We start from the raw sequence: 15,697 nt of genomic DNA on the forward strand, positions 1-15,697 counted from the left end.
CGACATAATATCTCGTTATTTCGACATAATATCTCGTTATTACGACATAATAAGTCGTTATTTCGACATAATATCTCGTTATTTCGACATATATCTCGTTATTTCGACATAATATCTCGTTATTTCGACATAAATATCTCGTTATTTCGACATAATAAGGGGACATTCTAATATGCATTAAGCTACATTTAGCGTTCTTATAATGAGTTTCTATGGGAGGAAAATGCTTAACGTCAAATTAAACGCTTTGCGTTCATATTCTGGACTTATCTGATTTTTGTAGTAGCCTATACTTTATTATGATTTTAGTATCATATTGATTAAGAAATGCACGCACAATTATCCTTGAACTTGATAAATGTTGCAGATATTTTAGGCTACCCATAAACAAATTGCTTTCAAATGTGCAAAATTCAGAATTCAACGAATGTGCAGCAATTTGTACAAATAGAGACATTTTTGTGTATAAAAGACATTTTTGTTTTATTTTGTATTAGTGATTATAATTTGCGCGTCCATTTATTGACGTCTGAGTCGATCTCATTTGAGTGTATTCGGCAATTTGCTTAACGTGGAATTAAACGCGTATATTCTGAGCTCATCAGATTTTGTTGTACATATACTTTATTAGTATGTTTATTTACTGTGTTTGGTCTGTTAGTAAATATGTTAAGGTTTGTATTCATTTCGATATGCCACTAGAGGGCAGAATAAGACTGGGAATTATAGAATGCATTGTAGTTATGTTGACCTACTGTTTTCATAACACTGGATATTCTACTAATTTATACTTTTCTAAAACGTTGCATATTAATGGCAATTAACTTTGGCAATTACACTAATAATAATAAAAATGATAACAGCCGCAGTAGTGGTATAAGGCAGTGCAAGCCAAGTCAAGTAAAACATAGTTTCTGATCTGGCCAATAATGACCAAGCATGAAGCAAAATAGGCTATCTGCGATTGAGTTGTGTAAAGTTAACAAATAAACCAAATCTAGATAAACTATAAAGCTGGCTGAAAGAGCAATACTGACAACAAAACTAGCACAAAACTATGTGTAATTGCCTAATGTTAAACAGTTTGAGAATTCATGAGTAGGCCTACGGTTTATAAACTGAGCGGACGGGATGGGTACTTTTCAATCAACATCTCTACTACATTCATAATCTGGACACCTGTTGGGTATACGCACTGCGCAGTGTAACGAAATATTGTCTCTGCTAGTGTCTCAAGGACACTTCTCTTCACTTCAAAATCTTTTGTTTATTTGTGATAATCTTAGCACTTTATTATTATTGTCTAACCTGTATTATGACTGATATTTGACGAATTGCCTTGTTCCTTTTTTTGTAAGTTTTGGACAAAAGCATCATCTAAATATGTAGCCTAAAATGTTATTATTAATATTTGAGTTTATAACTATAAATTAGTTAACTTAAGACAGTAATATGTTTATCATAAAATAGTTTATGAATGCTATATTTGTAAGCAAAAATTATGCAAAAAATGTAGGCCTATTTTATCCAAAACTGTAAAAGCGTTTATAAAAATAAAGCATTGATAAATCATATTATTAAATTATATTATGACAAACATATTACTCTATTACTAAGTGAACTCATTTATAGTTATAAACTCTAATAATAATAATAATTATTATTATTATTATTACATTTTAGTCTACATATTTAGAAGACGCTTTTGTCCAAAACGTACAAAAAAGGAACAATGCAATTCGTCAAATATCATAATACAGGTTAGACAATAATAATAAAGTCCTAAGATTATAACAAATAACCACAAGATTTTGACGCCCATCATTCATATTAAATCGTCTATTCCAACATATTCCACCATTATTGTGGAGCACACACTGCATGATAAGTCCAGAATTCCACTGTTGATAGGAAGATGCAAGTGATCTCGCCGGCATGGAGGCGCCGGCGAGATCACTTGCATCTTCCTATCAACAGTGGAATTCTGGACTTATCTGATTTTTATAGTAGGCCTAGGCCTATTCTATATTACGATTTTAGTATCATATTGATTAATAAATGCACGCACAATTATCCGTGAACTTGATAAACGCTGCAGATATGTTTTAGGCTACTATCCACAAACAAATTGCTTTCAATTATGTGTGCAAAATTCAGAATTCAACGAATGTGCAGCAATTTGTACAAATAGAGACATTTTTGTGAATAAAATACATTTTTGTTTTATTTTGTATTTATACACACACACACACACACACACACACACACACACACACACAAAACTGCGATTGAGTTGTGTAAAGTTAACAAATAAACCAAATCTAATAGATAAACTATCAAGCTGGCTGAAAGAGCAATACTGACAACAAAACTAGCACAAAACTATATGTGTAATTGCCAAATAAGTTATTTGCCATTAATATGCAACGTTTTAGAAAAGTATAAATTAGTAGAATATCCAGTGTTATGAAAACAGTAGGTCAACATAACTACAATGCATTCTATAATTCCCGTTCTTATTCTTCTCTCTAGTGGCATATCGAAATGAATACAAACCTTAACATATTTACTAACAGACCAAACACAGTAAATAATCATACTAATAAAGTATATGTACAACAAAATCTGATGAGCTCAGAATATACGCGTTTAATTCCACGTTAAGCAAATTGCCGAATACACTCAAATGAGATCGACTCAGACGTCAATAAATGGACGCGCAAATTATAATCACTAATACAAAATAAAACAAAAATGTCTTTTATACACAAAAATGTCTCTATTTGTACAAATTGCTACACATTCGTTGAATTCTGAATTTTGCACATGAAATCAATTTGTTTATGGGTAGCCTAAAATATCTGCAACATTTATCAAGTTCAAGGATATTTGTGCGTGCATTTCTTAATCAATATGATACTAAAATCATAATAAAGTATACTACAAAAAAAATCAGATAAGTCCAGACTATATGAACGCAAAGAAACTCTGTTTTACTTGACTTGGCTTGCACTGCCTTAGCCTAGCACTACTGCGACTATTATTATTATTATTATTAATAATACTAATATTAATTTAACTATTATTGTTGTTGTTGCACTGCATTCGTTGAATTCTGAATTTTGCACACATAATTGAAAGCAATTTGTTTGTGGATAGTAGCCTAAAACATATCTGCAACATTTATCAAGTTCACGGATAATTGTGCGTGCATTTATTAATCAATATGATACTAAAATCATAATAAAGTATTGGCTACTACAAAAATCAGATAAGTCCAGAATATGAACGCAAAGCGTTTAATTTGACGTTAAGCATTTTCCTCCCATAGAAACTCATTATAAGAACACTAAATGTAGCTTAATGCATATTAGAATGTCCCCTTATTATGTCGAAATAACGAGATATTTATGTCGAAATAACGAGATATTATGTCGAAATAACGAGATATTATGTCGAAATAACGACTTATTATGTCGTATTAACGAGATTTTATGTCGTAATAACGAGATATTATGTCAAAATAACGACTTATGTCGAAATAACGACTTATTAAGTCGAAATAACGAGATATTATGTCGAAATAACGACTTAAGTCGAAATAACAAGATAAGTTTTCTTTATTTTTTTTTCTCACCTTGCGGTTCAGGGCTTCCGTAATAAGAATATAATATTAATTATATTTTTATTTTACAGAAAACAGTTAAAGAAAAACTGCAGGGTTAACTGTTAACATGCAGGCAGACTATGATTATAAACCATTAGAAAGGTCTTTATTATAACATTTATTATAAAATATTATATTATTATGATAGAAATTTGTGACAATAATTTCTTAATCATTTTTAGGTATGCAAAATCAAGATGAATGAGCCTCTTATGCATCTACTGTGGGGGTGGGGGGTGGGGTGGGGGGGGGGACACCTGGACAATTCTGTATTGTGGAGAAAAGCATATGGATTATCATATACATTTCTTCAGTATTATTTTTCCTATTTTTTTATTTTTATTTTTATTTTTATTTTTACCCAAAAATAGGATAGAGTGATCATTACTGAGGGCTAAACACACGTCAGTTTCATTCATATTGGAAGCCTGAGGGAAAATCAGTCAGCAGGACACCGGGATTTTTTCTAACTAACAAGGCTGCAGGCTGTGCACATGTCAATGCTTTGTACATTCGGGTGCAGTCGGGTTTGAAATTAAATGCTTTCGGGTCCGACTCGGGTCTAAATTCATCGGGTCAGTCTCGGGTTGGGTTTTTCTTTTTAAAAAATGTATTTATGCTCATCGGGTTTGGGTAAGAAGTGATTCGGGTCTATTCAGGCCAGGTACAGATTTTACAATCCGAGAAGACCTCTAGTCACAACTGCATTTGCGTCTGCCCAAGGGACCGCGCAGTGACTTTTGTCACGCATAGGGCGAGGTCTGTCACTGTGCGCAGCTCCTGCCTTGGCCTGGTAGAATTGCAAGAGGGCCATGGCGTGCAGGGCAGAGGCAGCCTGTCCAGCAGCTCTGTAAGCCTTGGCCGCAAGCACAGGCCTTGGATGGGAGACACGGATTGAGGCAGGCGACAGTGCTATGTGGAAATCACAATCGCGCGCTCCACTGGGGTGATCTCTACGTACCCCTTGGCCACCCCACCATCAAGTGTAGTAAGGGCGGATGAGGCACCAGCTCGGTTTCAGGCAGAAAAGGGCACTTTCGGAAAGAAAGTTACTGGGGCGGGACGCTGTTGACCAGCGTGCGCCGCTACAAGATACCAACTTGAGCGTTTGGGACACAGTTGAGGCCTCCATTCGAGCCTGACACTCTCAGCAGCCCGGGAAAGCATGGCCGTCAGCTCTAGGTAAGGCTCAATTAAAGCTACTCTCCCCGAAGTGGGCAGGCCGAGTCTTCATCCCTGAAGGACTCTAGCCCACCCTCCGATGCAGCGATAGACATCTGATCCTCTGCTGGAGCCCCGAATGAAATGCTAGTTCCCCCTTGAGAAGGACCAGCAATATCACTCAGAAGCTCCACAGCTTGCGATTCGCTAGAGGAGTGGGGGGCCCACAGATATGTACTCGGCAGGAGTGCCCCCACTGTGATCCTCAGGTCACCCCGTGTATTCACCGAAGTAACCCTCTACTGGGCAGAGGAACTAGATTGGGCATAGCAAAGAGGACTCCACCTCGTTTGAAGTATTCGAGTCTCAGCCGCAGCACCACGATGGTCATCTTCCCGCATTGGGTACATGACACATCCACAAAAGCCACCTTAGCATGCTTTAAGCCCAGACATGTAAGGCAGCAATCATGACTGTCAAACGGAGCCAGGAAATGACCGCATCCAGAAATAGTTATTGCTTTTTTAGGGAAATAGCTCTTTTATATAGTGCTGAAGCGCACAGGGAAATGGTCGCTGCACAGCGTGCAAGACTATTGGATAGTGGACAGTGTGGATAAGAACTATTTTAGTTCAGCTGCAATGAATGCAGGGAAATGCTATTTTAGAGTGCCATGTGGTTTGTAGAACACTCGTAGTAGATGATTGCAGAGCAGAATCGACGAAACGCTTAGCTCCGAAGCGAAAGCTTTGAATGTGCAAATGCAAGCGTGCTTCCTTACATACCGACTTCGCAGGGCGGAGTGCACGATGCAAATCTCGCATGCCAATGTCCATTGGCTCGTTTAGTTTACACTCTAAGGTGATTAGGCTCTCAGGCGAGATCCCAATTCGTCAGTTCAGTTCTGACATAACATCGAGCACTTTTATAAGGTCTTTGAACACAAATGTTTGTCCACAGTGTGTGTAAACAACCAGCCTATAATTGTGAAAATCCACCCACTCCTTTTTTTATAATCACCATAAATCATAAACAGTCTCTCCTAACGAGCAGTTCCAGATTTACGTAAGAGTAGGGGGCTTCCCTTTATTAATTATTAACTATTAAAAAAAAATCTACTTTAACAGCTGCACGAAATACATGCTGTAATTCGTGATTTATTTTCATGAAAGAAGTTTTAAAAACATACCCTCCTCTGCTTTTATCACAGATCGCACCCTGAGTATTGCTATTGTCAGGCGTTGGTTGCAGCAGGAGTGAGGAAGTGTTGAGGCAGGATCTATTTGTAGAAAGAGTGTTAATTTACAATTTCTCAATTATACAGATAGGAGTATAAGCTCAGGAGCATAAGGAACATGCAAACCTACATAGTATTAGGGTACATTTACACAACAAAGATGTGCTAAAAAATAGAATCATTTTTCTGTTGCATTTTTCGCGTACAGACGACAATGTTGCAAAATGATCCCCATTCACACAGATCAGGAAAACATCTAAAAAACACTGTACTATGCATTCCAGGCCAAAAGTTAAAATTTTCAGGCCCCCAAAACGCCACTGTCATGTAAATGAACAGCCAAAATGCATACAAAGTTTTTAGTTGAAAATGATGAACAGAATGAGAACTAAACTAAACAAGTATATACACACATAGAGTTAATAAGGAACCGAATGAGACAGAGGTGCATGTAATCAATATACCATTGAGTAACCATAGTGACAAAGGACATAATCAGAAACCAAGGAAACCAAGCAAACAGGAACTAAACACAGGGAGGAAACACGGAATAAAAAGGAAACTCAACACAGGAGTCCACAAACAGAACATACACCTGACAGTTATTCAATGTTGATTAAAGTCTGGTTGTAACACGCAAAGTTTATGCAAAAACAAAATAGTTCACAATGTCCGGTTATGTAAGTGGAGGTAGTGCTTTGGGGTCTCGGGCTGCCAAGTCATTTGGATCTATGTTGTTTATAGTCTTTAATTTGTCTAAATACCTTTGCTTGGCGTTGGCATGTAGTTTATCCGGGTAGGGTACCTTTTTTTTTTTTTGCAGTTGAGAAATGGACAGTGTTAAGATAGAGGTAGTCGCTGATCAGCGCAGCAAAGATTTCTCAAGGAGAATGAACAAAGCCCAGCTCTATGACTTGAATGTCTCCTTGCAATCAGAATCTACTTAATCCACTTCACCCTCTAAGGCCGCCAATAGAACAAGCAAAGCCTGTAGGGCCCCAAAGTTGCATCTCATACAAACACCGTCTTCCTGTTGTGAAAGACTGGATCCTCTTCGAGTGTCGGGCCTGTAAGATATTTGTAATTTGTAGTGATTACAATTTAGCTCAAAGGAATTATTAATTAATTTATAGGGAATTCAAAAGAGTCACTTATTACAACCGAGCAAATGACTCGTTCGCGGTTCATTTGAACTGGCTGTAATTGTCAACTCTGCAACGGATATAAATATCCGAACTATAGTGAAACACTATATAGTTAGCAAGGTAACTTAGATCAGAAGTTTAAGACATTAAATTTTGTAAGCACAATAACACAAGTAATATTTCTCTTTAAAATACAAACAAGACTTTATTGATTATTCTAACACATACAACTAATATCTAACACAGACACACACATTCATACGCGTTGCAGAAAGAAAGAGAGTAAGGAAAGATTAAGTTTTAAGAGTGAGTTTAAGAGTGAGATGATGTAGTCCCAAGTTTCTATGCACTTATAAAACACAACCTGAATGAACCATCAATCATTAGTTTAACCCTTTTATCGTTTCCTAGGTTATTAAATCAGTATCAAATACACCAGTTCAGTTTAAGAGTCTGGAGGCAGTACTTGCTTGTCTTTGCTTTTGGGGATTCCCTTTTTGTTGCGTGAAAGGGATTTTCCCGGTCCGTTCGTTGGCTGGTCTCCGAGTGCCTGATGTCTGGGTCACGTGGTCAGTCACGTGGCGTGCTGGCGGAATGAAAGTCTTTGTTTGAAGCTGGCTTTGCAGAAGAAACGTGGCTCGAAATCTTGTCGCAAAACTTAACTTAGAACCGAGACTCACAACGGAAAAGAAAGGAAACTAAGAAAAGAAAGGAAATTGAGAAGAGTAGATGATGGCTTGAATGAAGCTTAACCCATGTTCTTCAGATCTTGATTTGGGTTATTTCGTCTGCGCGTTTTACATGGTTACTTGTCTGTCTTAGATCTTCATCTCCCGCTGCATTTTTGGTTCTGCACTAAAAAAACTCTAAACTTTGTTCTGGTGTTAAGATTTTAAACTCAAATGTCCGCCCAGCCTCCTGGATCAGTTCTAACCAATTAGACACTGTCTTTGTTTAGGAGGTGGCGTTCTCTTCACTTCTTATCATAAATCAAGCTTATCTGTGCTCTCCTTACTCTCTAAGCTCTAGCAAAGAGTACAGAGGCCACAGCTAAGACATTATTACTATTATAAGAATCCGAAACATTTTCCACAGATTTCAATCAAGCCATCCTTTGAATTAAGAACATATGATCATATCGATATGAAACACAACACATTTTCATTCAAAAATCTAACAATTATAACAATTACATGAATTGTATGGCATCTAAGCATATCAGATACACCCATCTATTGTAGGAACAATATAGAATCATGTCGTTGCATGATGCTTGATCTATAAGTCCATTGAAAATTGTTCTTGAATGATTTTATTTATGTTATAGGTAAAATCTCAGCTCTGTGGTTTGAAACGATTTTACACCCTGAGGTCTATCAGAGGTCCTTAAGGAGGGGGGAGTCTGGAATGTTGTGGGCTCGAGCAGCTTCTGCTGTTATCTTGATCGGGCTGAATTGTGCTATCTCTGAGCCAATCATTCTTTTCCAAGCTATCTTACATTGACCAGTTCTTCCTTTAGTTGGGCTCATCTTCTTTGAAGCTTGCATGACCATAAAGTTCTTAGCTGGGGGTTTTCATTGGTCAACGGAGACTGGCTGGCTGGAGCCTTCTTTTATGGCTCTGGGTTTGGTGATTTGGTGTCTGGAATGTTCAGTTCTGTGAGAAATTATGTTTGAACAATTCACCTGGAAGATTCATTTTTTTGTGTTTGTTTCGCACTCAATCCTACAGGCCGCAGCAATAGGCCTTCAGGCCCTACTCTCCCTGCCATGCCCCACTCTCCTCCTCCCTCTGCTCAGCCACACACCATCATTTTTTCCACTCTCTCCCTAAAATCTAAAGATTTTAATTTTCCTGTTCTGCACAACACAGATGCCCATACTACCGAAAGCTATCACTTTGGAAGTCGCCAGCAACATCAGAGCACAGATTGTCTCAGAATCTCTTAGACATTGATTTATCCTCTCTACTGTCTCTGCTACCTTAAAAATACAGCTCATAGCTTCAGAATTCTGTATCGCATTCTGTTGATACAGCGAAATAATTTGAGCTGCTTTTCCCCATATTATCTCACGATAATAGCGTGAGAGGTGGAACCCAATTTTATATGTATGTGAAATCAGCAAATCGACCCTATTTCTCCATTTTAAATTTAGCTTGTCTGCATCCACCCAAAACATTAGTCTTTTCGTCTAACTTGACTTTTCTACTGCACGTCTAGTACTTGATATCCCCTCTGCTCCCGGAGGAGCTCACCCCTATATGCGACCATTGCCGTTTCAACTGCTGGCAGGGCTATTCCATCTGATGCTGTGAGTATTGGACTCCCGTCCACTTGAGCCCTCCGGTTAAAACAGCCAAACTGTATCCCCATTCGACTGCCAGTGGGGCTTGCCCATCCGATGCTGTGAGTATTGAGATCCTGTCAGATACTGAGAGAGCCCTTCCAGTCGAACTACAACCGTGAGCATCCATGTTCAACTGTTGGCAGGGCTTACCTGTCCGATGCCATGAGTATTGAGCTCCCGTCGGATACTGCGAGAGCCCTTCTGGTAAAAAAAACAGCATCAACATCCCAGTTTAACTGACGGTTGAGCTTACCCATTTGATGCTGTGAGTACTGAATTCCCGTCGGATGCTGCATGAGCTCTCCCACTCGAACAACCTGCCTGGTTTAGGCTTACCCATCCAATGCCGTGAGTATTGAGCTCCAGTCATCTATGGGCCTTTTTACACCTGGTCACTTCATGCGTTTTCTCTGATCAGATATCAATCCGATCGTGAAAAGGCCAGGTTTAAATGCTGTCTGAAACGCTTTCGAGACGGATGTAAATCCGATCACTCAAACCACTTCAGGAGGTGGTTTGAGACACATTCCAAACAAAACTGGACAGGTGTAAATACATCTGGTTGTTGAAACCACATATGTAAATTTTACTCCTCCCAAAATGTAAAATCAATGTGTGAGAGCGTGTTATAGGCTATATAAAATGTTATAGCCAGATATGACAGTACTACTGCAACAAGCATCACCCCAGATGAGTGTCTCTTCAGCAAGCAAACTCTCACAAATGAAACTGAAAGTCAAGTCAAGTTATCTTTATTTATATAGCACTTTTTACAATGCAAATTGTATCAAAGCAGCTTCATAGTGAAAACATGAAAATAATACAACAAAGTTTGTTTCTAGAAGAAAATTGTGTCATTGTCTACCTTAAGTAAGGCAGATCAATAATATTGTTGAATATTGTAACCGCACTGGCATTAGTAGTACATTTAACATTAGCTCAAATGATTTATAGGGAATTTTAATAATTAATCATGAATATGATTAATATTTTGCATAATACAGTTACATTAATTTATTCGAAGTTGAAAATAGATCGATTTGTATATCTGAATAATCAATCACAACTAATTATAATTCATCATTCATATACTAATAATCCTATTTCAGATCGATTACGAGATAACCCTTAATGGAAATGAATAATCATCAAACGGTTGTTTGTCCAGCAAACGGCCGTAAGATTAACTTAACAATTTCTCAACAAAAATTATCTCTTTCTTATAATTTGAAGAAAGCTATTTTCTGGCCATAAAAACAACTCTCCTGTTCTTATAAGATTAGGTTACTTAAAGTAACAAATCAGCTTTTTAGCTTAAGATCGAAAACATCTCATTGACTTTAGTTATGACTTTTGACTTTAGAGGATGAAATAGAGTTCAGACAATGAGTTGAGAGAAAGTGAAACTAAATGTGCGATCAAAGAAAGATCCCAGTTAGGCAAAATCACAGGCAGTAACCTTGAGAGACAACAAGAAATCAGATTCATCAAATCACAAATCAAAATACTTGCGTATGGTTCTCTTTGTATTTGCTGAAGAAGGAGAAGCTCCTTAAGAGCTGGGCGTTTCCTCGTGTCTTTGGGGCGAGCCAGACTCGCGCGAAGTTTAAAGGTTCACCGAACGTGAAGTTGCCAGAAGGGTGCATCTCCCTTTGTGGAGGGAGAACGAATATGAAAATAAAACTTAGTAAAGAAAAGAAAACGGAGATGATGACTCCCTAAAGAGCCATGGAGCCAGGAATTCTTTCAGTGCTCGTGCACGTCCTTGAGGAGGAAGAGCGCGCGCCGCGGGAGATTCAAGTCTCTTTTTAGTTGAAGCTTCACTGAACGAATGTTAGAGTCTAAACAAAGACGAAAATAAAGACTTAAGAAAATAAAAGATACATTCATTCACGAAAACGGTGAATGAATGCCCCCTAAACGGGGGCCATATGGGTCTTCTCGCTGATGAAGCGGGTTCGTAAAAGAAAGAAAAATAACGAAAAAGCAGGAACAAAACAAGACAAAAGAAAATACAGAACTCCCTTGAACGCGCCGTGTAACTGCTTTTCTAGGGGAACAGAAATTTCACTCCTCCCTTGGCTTAGGCCAATTGGAACGTGACATTCCAAGCGGGAAGAAACTTTCTTTGTCTTAGTTCCCAGTTTAATTTTCATGTTTTATGGCAGCGTTATTATGTGATCAGTTATACTCTAACGATGGTAAAAATAGTATCATACATTTTACCAGATCCTGATGCATATATTTGGTTTCAGTACAAGGAGAGCTTTACGTGGATACCGAATTAGATATGTTTCGAAGGTACACCTCGAGATAGATTATTATTCTGTAAAAATAAGCTTTAAGGTTAAACTAACAACCTAGGAATAAAATGAACCCAACATGTGATGTACATTGATAAGTGGGCATTGAAGATTGGACTTTAGAAAGATCCACATGGCATATCTATGATTGCAACAGGGTGCACATCTGAAACATTATTCCTTTACGGTTTACAAGAATACAAAAACCCATCACAGAGAAGAACAATCATGAAAAAGAGAAATTACATTCAAGTTTACATATTTCTTCAATGGTTATACATATAAAATATCTAGGATGAACACTTTAATTCTGCTCTTCTGCCAGAATCTCAGTGAGATTCCTGGCTGGCTAACATTCCGTTAGGACCATAAAATTTTATGGTCTGGGGGGGAGTTAGGGTACAAATATAGTGTATCATTCTTAAAAATACCCACTTAGAATTCAAAACTACACACTAGAGAATCACACTAGAATAACACAAAACTAATCAACATGCGTGCTTTAATATGTCACCTACAAATTCTGAATCACTTGTATTCGGAATTAAATGAAAAAAAAAAGGGATGTTTGTTTGTGTGTGTGTGTGTGGAGATCTTATGGCCACCTGGGTCTCTGGTTTAGAGAGAGAGAGCTGTTAGCATATAGGGATCTCTTTGAAGCCATCTTCTCAAATTCTGAGATGTTCTCTGTTAAGCATCACTTGGTAACAAACGTGTCAAAAGAGATCAATTCAGTCCAGACTCATGGCGCTATGCTCTAATTTACAATTACGAGTTTAAGGGTTAAAAGCTTCCTTAAAATGTATAATGACAAGCAATCATGAGTCCTGTCCATACGCTACAATATTAAATGTCCCCAACTAAGCAAGCCAAAAGCCAAGGCAACAGTGGCAAGGAACCAAAACTCCATCAGGTGACAGAATGGAGAAAAAAACCTTGGGAGAAACCAGGCTCAGTCGGGACCAGTTCTCCTCTGGCCAACGAGCGAACAGTGTATGACTGTTCAGTGTAGGACAGAAGCTTTAAGTCTGCTGACTGCAAAGGCTCAAAGGGAGCATCCTGAAGTGTGTCTTCAGCAAGCAAACTGAAAGTCAAGTCAAGTTATCTTTATTTATATAGCGCTTTTTACAATGCAGATTGTATCAAAGCAGCTTCATAGTGATAACATGAAAATAATACAACAAAGTTTGTTTCTAGAAGAAAATTGTGTCATCGTCTACCTTAAGTAAGGCAGATCAATAATATTGTTGAATATTATCAGGGCAAGGTCCCAAGAGGGTATGGAATGGGGCCAAGGAGGATTGGGTGCCATTGGGTGCCCCATCTCTGAGAAAGAAGGTCCTTCCTCAGAGGAAGGGGCCAGGGAGGGGCTGTCATGAGGAGCATGAGTTCTGAGAACCAGTTGATATCCCAATGCAGTTGGGGGCTCGTCCACACCCCTGACACTGCATACCCGTTGTACGTGGCACCCCAGCCGGTGGCAGAGGCATCTGTGAACACCACAGCATGCCTGGACACCTGTTGCAAGGGCACTCCTGCCCACAGAAACAAGGGGTCTGACCACGGGCTGAAGGTCTGGTGGCACACAGGTGTGATTGTCACCCGGTGAGTGCCGCGTTGCTTCGCCCATCTCGGGACTCGGGCCGTGAAGCCAGTGCTGAAGCGGTCTCATATGGAGCAGCCTGAGTGGTGTTACCACTTCCGCCACTGCCATATGCCCCAGGAGCCTCTGAAAAAAATTCAGTGGGACCGCCGTCCTGCCTTTGAACGTATTCAAGCAGTTCAGCACCGACCGAGAGCGTTCCTCTGTGAGGCACGCTGTCTGTCCAATCTAATCCAACTCCATACCTAGAAAAGAGATCCTCTCCACGGGGGAGAGTTTGCTCTTTTCCCAGTTGACCTGAAAACCCAACTGGCTGAGGTGACTGAGCACACGGTCCATGTGTTCGCATAACTGATCTCGAGAGTGTGCCAGTATGAGCCAGTCGTTGAGATAGTTGAAGATGCGAATGCTCTGTTCTCTAATGGGAACAAGGGCCCCCTCCGTGACTTCCGTGAAGACACAGGACCTTGTACTGATATGCATTGGTTTGTTTAGTTACTTTTGGCTCAAGTTACAAAAAAATGGCATGTGCAGAACCGCACAAAATTGTAAAGTCAATGCACAACTCCGCAATAACATACTCCACAACTCGCACAACCAACCAAACTTGCAGACGCAGCAAGTATAACAGTGAATGTCCACTAGAGCACCAAAACTCCTCTGTGTCTCTGAAAATCCTCAAATGTCTCTGCTTTGGGGTGTGTCTGTAGCGAGTGTTTAATTTAGGTTTTTTTTCCAACACATTATATATATGATCGTATAAACAATATAATCATCACAGATACAAGAGATTACAGTTGCAAAGAGGCGAGCTTTGTTTCTAAATGCCCCATGTAAAGATATGCTGTAAAGATATACAGTACTTTTGTAAACCAAGCCAATATAATCACAATGAAAGCATTCAAACTGCAATATGTATCATATATACAACAGCTACAAAGCATCCAATGTGTATTCAATATGATTTATGCACCAAATACAGTATAAACTCTTGCACTTTTTTTTTTTTAAATGCTCAAGACATCACTATGTGAACCTCACAGCGATTGACTGTCACCCGTGTTTTTCACTTGATATTTTTATAAAAATATAAAAACTGGCCAACCTTTTTACACTCTTACACTTTTTACTGCTCTCAGTGCTTTCTCCGATCCACTGTCAGTCCCACAATTCACCATGTGAGCATGAAATTCAACTCCCATAGAAATGAATTGAAAATGCTCACTTTGCTGTACTGATTCTACGCCAGTGGACATGCAGCGTAAATCAAGCTTTAGGAGAGAGTTTATTTACACTTCACCTTTACTTAAAAATATTAATATTCTTTATGTGATTGAGTTTTTTTTTTTTTTTTTTTGTATCAGCCAGCAGTAACTGTGGCGGCATCTCCACAGCAAACAGCTTCTCGACCCCCTGCATCCTCTGGAGGCTCATTGGACAGTATGTTGGGTCTCCTCAAATCAGATCTGAGCAGACAGGGAGTGCCTACCTCCTCTAAGGGAAACTGTTCCACTTGTCAGAAACCAGTTGTAGGACAGGTAAAATTCTTTAATAAATCCTGAATTAATCAGTAGTTTAACTTGTGGTCAATAGCCATAATTTTTTTTTTTATGTTTCAATGTTTTCTTATTGGAGGTACTATCAAAGTATTTACTTAGGTCTGTAAGTTAAAGTATAATTTATTTTCTCCATAGAAAAACAGATTTTTTAAAACATTTTAAAGACAGACCTGTCAAGTCAAGTCATCTTCATTTATGTAGCGCTTTTAACAATGTAGATTGTTTCAAAGCAGCGTTACAGAGATAAGTGTATAATTTAAGGTAACAGAGATTGTTTTGGCTTTATATCTGTTCTTTAATAAAGTTATTTTCCAGCTAAAGTTAGTTTTGATTGATTCGCTTCCGTCGCAACGATCATTTGTTATTAAATTAGGGGCCGCTAAGACGACACCATTCTCTCTACACAGACTTTAAACGCGAACCTGTGATAAACGCTGATGGCGTTGTCATGCGCATTAAGAATTGGTTCTATAGTTATGTGCGTTTGAATATATGTGCGCAGGTTTGTAATTCCCTACAAACCAAGCCTAAACAAAGTACTGGTCTTTCCTTATAAATTTTGATACAGAATTTTATTTTATTTTGTCACTAAACAAATAGTGGTACACGAAACAAATTTTCCCGACAACGCTTTATCTGTAGAGTGGTAAAGGGATCCTCCATAGGAAGAGACT

The 15,697-nt window shown here is 38.5% G+C and overlaps 1 protein-coding gene across 6 annotated transcripts in view; it reads left to right on the forward strand.

Moving 5' to 3' along the window:
- LOC308706464 (transforming growth factor beta-1-induced transcript 1 protein-like) overlaps positions 1 to 15,697 on the forward strand; it is a 216,039-nt gene that overhangs the window by 141,172 nt on the left and 59,170 nt on the right. For all 6 annotated transcript variants that reach the window (XM_081392121.1, XM_081392122.1, XM_081392119.1 and 3 more), the window contains one exon: positions 14,829 to 15,002. In XM_081392121.1, the coding sequence (XP_081248247.1) occupies positions 14,829 to 15,002 (174 nt within the window). The remainder of the gene's footprint in view (positions 1 to 14,828; positions 15,003 to 15,697) is intronic.

Source organism: Scardinius erythrophthalmus (genome assembly GCF_964197995.2).
Source record: "Scardinius erythrophthalmus genome assembly, chromosome: 18".
NCBI lineage: Eukaryota > Metazoa > Chordata > Actinopteri > Cypriniformes > Leuciscidae > Scardinius > Scardinius erythrophthalmus.